This window comes from Syzygium oleosum, unplaced genomic scaffold, assembly GCF_021117445.2.
Source record: "Syzygium oleosum isolate NSW1041296 unplaced genomic scaffold, Sole_v2.1 Sole_v2.02, whole genome shotgun sequence".
Taxonomy (NCBI): domain Eukaryota; kingdom Viridiplantae; phylum Streptophyta; class Magnoliopsida; order Myrtales; family Myrtaceae; genus Syzygium; species Syzygium oleosum.
In genome coordinates this window covers 3,114,119-3,120,663 of record NW_026607486.1, presented here as the reverse complement: position 1 = coordinate 3,120,663, position 6,545 = coordinate 3,114,119, and the positions used below count along the sequence as shown (strand labels likewise).

Sequence of the window (6,545 nt, the reverse complement as noted above, 5' to 3'; positions counted from 1 at the left end):
AAAGTCTTCAAAACGCATTCATAAATCTGCAAATCACGTCCGAAATCTTAGGCCAGGAAATCTAAGGATTTTGATTTTATATGTTGTTCACGTCATAACTCCTCCAAATCAAAAGTTATGATCGTTTGAAATTGAGTTGTCATTAAGGCAAGGGCGGGAGCGCTTGCTCTTATGAAGACCAAAGGTTTCCATATAAGCAACTCTTATGAAGATCGAAGGTTTCCATATAAGCATTTGCTATTGTTCTACATCATTTACTCTCATCAGTAGGGTAAAATATGTTTCCATATAAGATATGTATTCTTAGCAATTCTTTTTGTTTGATTATAGTAGGTGAATTATTTCGTTTCATGAACTATAGTCTATCTACTATTGACAGAAACCACTATATAATGGTCTCTTGCCCTAGAAATGCTGCGCATCTCCCGAATTCATAATGGATTCTTCTGCTGCCTCTCTTCTTAACTTTTCACCTGTAAAACGTAACGATCTTAAACACTATGATGAACAACCAAAAGTTTCTGACTCTTTCCTTTGCGATAAGCAATTTCATGTACCCGATTCATTCAAATGGCCAGAACAAGATGCGGTTCTCTCTCACGGCGAGCTCGAAGAGCCCTTGGTTGATCTCAAAGGCTTTCTTCTCGGTGATGATCAAGAAGAAATGCATCGGGCTGCTGATACTGTTAGAGCAGCTTGCTTGAGCCATGGATTTTTCCAAGTGATCAACCATGGTGTCGACCTGAGTCTCATTCACGATGCTCATGATAGTATCGGTTCGTTCTTCAAGATGACACTCAGCAACAAACTCAGGGCTCAAAAGAAGCCGAACTCCCTGTTGGGTCATTCGATAGCTCATAATGATCGGTTCTCGTCGAAATTGCCATGGAAGGAAACCTTCTCTTTTGGCTACCATGAGAGCTCACCAGATTCAGTGGTTGGCTTCTTTAAGGCCACCTTAGGGATGGATTTTGAACCAGCAGGGTAAGCAAGATCATTTCCCAAGTCAATTTAAATTTTGGGTTTTTACTCTAACAATTGCCCTAAAATGTTACATAGACATCCAATTTACAAACAGATTGATCCTTCTTCACAAAAATCCTTAAAAAAGAATAACCAATGGAATTGAACGTTCTTAGTTCTATAGAAGATATAAGTGTTTTTCTTTTTCGTATGACTAGTGAGCAAGTAAATTTCTGCAATTGGTATTATCCAGATCAGACATGCTAGCAATAATGTCTGATAAAATCAAGTCACATTTTAAATAAAAGCCAATCATGCACACGTCACGATCAAAACACTACTTTTAGAAATTTCCACGAGCGACGTAAATTAACAAAAAATGTGGTTGTCATAGGTAGCATAATCTTAGCATCCATGTCTATTTCTAAAGTGAATGGATTGACAATATTTCTCTTGATTGTGATATCCCTGTAGAACAACCTTGAATCCGCTTGTAAATATGTGAAAAGAAAGAGTAGCGCCCTTTATTTATCCTCCATTCGATTGTTATAGAAAAGTATACCAGAAATATTGTGAAGAGATGAAGAAATTGGCTCTTTCAATCATGGAGCTATTGGCCATAAGCTTGGGACTTGATAGGTCTTACTATAGAGACTTCTTCGAAGATGGATGCTCCATAATGAGGTGCAACTTCTACCCTCCTTGCCAAGAGCCAAGCCTTGTTCTCGGAACTGGTCCTCATTGTGATCCAACATCCCTCACCATACTCCACCAAGACGAAGTTGGAGGTCTCGAAGTGTTCTTCAACGACAAGTGGTACAAAGTTCGACCTCGAGCTCATGCCCTAGTGATCAACATCGGCGATACTTTCGCGGTATGTGTCACTTAATACAAGGCTAAATATCAAATTGCTTATGTCGATTTGCTATGAATTTTCCCCTAACAAAGGTGAGCATAATGATGAAATGGCTTATTTTTCCAATTTATGACATGGAGTTTTAAGGGTTAAACGACACTTTTTTATTATTTTTATCAGTCTCTTCATTTGTGGACATCGACAATATATACTTGAGAGTATCATTTGTTCTAAACTTTGCAAGTCCATGTACTCACTTCTCTAATTGCAAAAGTTTTTCCCCCTCATCTTACGAAAATACACAGGATTGAAATAATAAAACTTTTTGCTCAAAAATAAATTACTTAGTGAGATGTGGAACTCTTCCTGAACAGGTGATTGTTGAGAGCCAATCACCTTGTGAACGAATCATTCTTTAAATTCCATCATGTTCGAGTCGACTCTGTCATTTAAGCGATTTGAATTCATGAAAAGTGCGAGTTCTTAAGAAGTACAACTTCGACTTCTATTAGGGTGGTTTTTGAAGGTATCCTCTTGTTTAATGTAAACTTATAATACCGGTAACGACATTATAGGAAAAGTTCATGGCTTTCTTAATAGAATTCGATCGACACCCACTACTTTTGAGAATCTGCATTGGGGTCCTTGTGAGAAATGGGGGGTAGTTGCCTTCCCAATGACTCCGAATCCTTGTATGACAATTACAAAGTTGATTGCTTGAATCTCGATCGAAAAAAGACGTGAAAAAGTACTTAGCAAAAAATCGCTTTTCCAAAAAATTGGCAAGGTCCTCTACCCTCCACCTCCAACCAAGAGTGTAGATCACCAAAAAGATATTGCCTTCCTAAGAAATGGGAATGTGGGCATCTCATCTGACGAAACTTTAGTGCGATGCTAGAGGGATAATCATTAAATCACATGCACGTGGTGCAAATAAAAGTACGTATCATGGTCCTAGATATTACGGACGCGTATCCTTCGAGCACATGTTTGTACGCATGTTTGTAACTGCTGTAATATACGGGGCATGTGGGGGATTTTTGACCTTAACGCACGCGTGCAGGCGTTGACAAACGGGATATACAAGAGCTGCCTGCACAGAGCGGTGGTGAACCGGCACCGGGAGAGGCGGTCATTGGCTTTTTTCCTGTGCCCACGGGAAGACAAGGTGGTCGTGCCGGCGCCCAGTCTCGCCCTCGGAGGGGCGAGGAAGTACCCGGATTTCACCTGGTCAGACCTGCTCCGGTTCACCCAGGAGCACTACAGGCCGGATCAGTCCACCTTGCCCAAGTTTGCGGAGTGGTTTCTCTCGCTTCAAGACTGCACCCTTGACTGTTGAGTCACTACTAGTATCTGTATTACCCACATTCATATATAAAGAACATGGGTCAATCTAGTCCTCTTTTCAACACCTAATGAAGTCGTATCAAATAATCCTCTTTCCTTTGCCATAGGAATTCGTCCTATATTGATGATGACTAGTCTTCTCGAACCTATAATGGATGAGCCCCATGTTTTGTAATGTGCTTACTGTGAATTATGAGTCTGCTTTTGATATAGTTTAAACTTGTGGACGCACATAAAATGTGTAGAATAAAGAACATTTGTCAACATAGTGGAAATACAATATGGATTCGTAAATTGCGGGAAAACATCTTGATATACATAACTAAATTGCCGACATTGTGAGACCGGTTGACCCACGTTCGTAAAGTGAATGTGTACTATGAAAAACAAAGACTTTGTTTTTTTAAAATTTAAAATGTCCAACCGATCTGATTGGTGACACAATATTTCTTTTGCAAAAAATATAGAGAAAATTCTAAATAAGGACTTGAAGTACCCTCATTTTCTCAAATAATGATATGAAGTGGACATTATTCCAAATAAAGGGCATGGAGTGCCATTATTTTCTCAAATAAAACTTCGTTTGGTAACAATTCTATTTTTCTCTTTTTTTGTTTCCCTGAGTAGAAAAGGGTTAATACCATGAAAAACCCTAAACTGGTACATCTGTGACAATTTTATCCCAAACTATTTTTTATCACAAAAAACCCCAAACTGGTACACATGTGATAATTTTACCCCGGACTAATTTTTTAATATTATTTTTTATTTTTTCAAAATTTTTTTATTTCTTTTTTCTTTTATTTTTTTTCTTCATCGTCAACCTCCGGCGATCGGCCAGAGGAAGAAGCCGGCGAGGTCGGCCCCGCCGACCGCTAGCGAGGCTCGACCTCGCCGGCGTTGGGCAAGGTTGGCCTCGCCCTGCAACGGCGAGGTCGGCCTCGCCCTGCATCGGCGAGGTCAAGCCTCGCAAGATCTAGCAAAGGCTTGGCCCTGCCGGTCGCTGGCGAGGCTCGACCTCACCGGCGTTGGGCGAGGCCGACCTCGCCAGATCTGGCGAGGCTCGACCTCGCCGTTGCAGGGCGAGGCCCGACCTCGCCGATGCAGGGCGAGGCCGGCTTCGCCCAACGCCGGCGAGGTCGAGCCTCGCCAGCGGCCGGCGGGGCCGGCCAGAGGTTGAAGATGAAGAAAACAAAGAAAATAAAAAAATAAAAAATAAAAATAAAAAAATTCGAAAAAATAAAAAATAATATTAAAAAATTAGTTTGGGGTAAAATTGTCACATATGTACCAGTTTGGGGTTTTCAGTGGTCAAAAAAATAGTTTGGGGTATATTTGTCACAGATGTACCAGTTTGGAGTTTTTTGTGGTCAAAAAAATAGTTCGGGGTAAAATTGTCACATGTGTACCAGTTTAGAGTTTTTAGTGGTATTAACCCAATAGAAAAAGAACAGAAATCCGTTTGGTAACGTCAGTTAATTTTTCTATTCACCAGAATAGAAAAGTGACCATATAATAAATTTGGAATAGAAATAAAAAGTAAAAAAAAAAAAATGTTCCTGGGAACAAAAAGAGAAACAAGGAAAACAGGAACAAAAAAATCTTCGCCACCACCGCCACCGCCACCGCCACCGCCACCGCCACCGCCACCATCGCTGCCCGAGTCACCACCTCCTCCAACACCTCCACCACCCACGCCTCCTCCACCGCCACCGCCACCACCATCGCCAGCGCCACCGCCACCTCCTCCAACACCACCACCGCCACCGCCACCGCTACCACCACCACCCATGCCTCCTCCACCACCGCTCGAGTCACCACCTTCTCTGACACCTCTGCCACTCACGCCTCCTCCACCCACGCCTCCACGACCACCACCCATGCCTCCTCCACCCACACCACCTCCACCGCCACCCATGCCTCCTCCACCAATGCCACGACCACAGCTCGAGTCATCACCTCCTCCATCACCCACGCCTCCTTCACCGCCACCTCCTCAAACACCACCACCACCCACGTCTTCTCCACCACCGCCATCGCCACCCTCACCTCCAACTCCTCCTCCACCCACACCGCCTCCACCAAGATCTCCTCCACCACTGTCCCCGCCACTGCCCTAGTCACCACCTCCTCCTATGCCACCACTAACATTTTTATAGTTAAATGAAAAAGAATTGGGAATATAAATTTTCATGGTCATACCAAACGCATTTTTATTCTTTTTTTATTCCAGGAATATAAATTTTGCGCAGTTACCAAACGCGTTCTTCTGCTCAAAAACTCGTCTAGGGAATAGAAATACAAAAAAACTATTTCTAAACAAAAAATTGTTCCCGAAAACAAAAACATTACCAAATGGAGCCAAATAGTCTGAAGCGAATCTTGTTTCAAATTATGGCTTGAAATGGTTCTGTCAGTTTCAAAGAAGGGCCTGACATCAAGGGCATTTTTCGTCCTTTACCTTTTTTTTTTGAATTTTTTCCTTTTTTCTTTATTTTTTTCCTTTTTATGGTTTTTTTTTTCCTTCTTCGCCGGTGGTTGGCCATTGGCGATGCCCAAAGAGGGCTAGGCGAGAGTTGCCCTCGCCCGATCTAGCAAGGGCCACCGCGAGGCCAGTCTCGCCTCGGCGAGGCGACCCTTGCCATGGGCGAGGCCATCCCTTGCCGGTTGCTAGCAAGGCGACCCTCATCCAGCCCTCTTCTGGCATCGCCGATGGTCGGCGACCAACCACTGGCGAACAAGAAAGAAAAAATTAGAAAAAGGAAAAAAGAAAGGAAAAGGAAAAAAGAAAAGAAAAAGAAAGAAGAAAAATAATTTAAATTTAAAATTATTTTTGGAAGAAAATGCCTCTACCGATTGGAATATTTAGCCGGCCAGCAACCGACGAAGTCAAACCCTTATTTGAAGCTGATATAGCCATTTCAGATCTTTATTTAACACAATATCTATTTCAGGCCATTATTTGATATAAAGTTTACATTAGACCCTTATTTAAAATGTTTACAAAAATATATTTTCTCATAAAGTCGATAATATTGACCTAATGACATCAAGAAACGAACCATAGTTTTCGAAAGTTTGATTGTTTTCTCATCATAAACGGTTATATACGATTGGTGTGATTATGATACACGCCTTCACATCACATGGTATCATTGAGCATAAGATTCCCTCTCGGCTGGTACAACTCTTGATGCTTTCAATTCATCTCGAATTGGGTAAGGACTAGGACATCTGAGCCAGGTTCTACTGACACGTCGTACTCCATGCATGGCAAAGAAACAAAGCCCAAGATGTATCTCTATTGAAAAAAACAAAGCCTTGGTGGGTATGCGCTATCCAAACACGAGGGTTGTCCTTCTTCTTTCTGAAAAGGAAC

The 6,545-nt window shown here is 42.0% G+C and overlaps 1 protein-coding gene across 1 annotated transcript; it reads left to right on the top strand.

The window, feature by feature from the left end:
* The first annotated feature begins 436 nt into the window (after window positions 1-436).
* On the top strand, window positions 437-3,324 carry LOC115661376 (gibberellin 20 oxidase 2-like). The gene is made up of 3 exons (XM_030583661.2): window positions 437-984; window positions 1,516-1,837; window positions 2,883-3,324. Exons 1-3 carry the CDS (start codon window positions 437-439, stop codon window positions 3,156-3,158), a joined length of 1,146 nt encoding a protein of 381 aa, XP_030439521.1. The 3' UTR covers window positions 3,159-3,324.
* The last annotated feature ends 3,221 nt before the right edge of the window (window positions 3,325-6,545 follow it).

Bases quoted from the DNA above. Each gene is read 5' to 3' on its own strand.
- LOC115661376 (XM_030583661.2), top strand. From the start codon at position 437: ATGGATTCTTCTGCTGCCTCTCTTCTTAACTTTTCACCTGTAAAACGT. The intron at 985-1,515 runs GTAAGCAAGATC...CGATTGTTATAG, and splicing joins ATGGATTTTGAACCAGCAGG to AAAAGTATACCAGAAATATT. The intron at 1,838-2,882 runs GTATGTGTCACT...GCACGCGTGCAG, and splicing joins ACATCGGCGATACTTTCGCG to GCGTTGACAAACGGGATATA.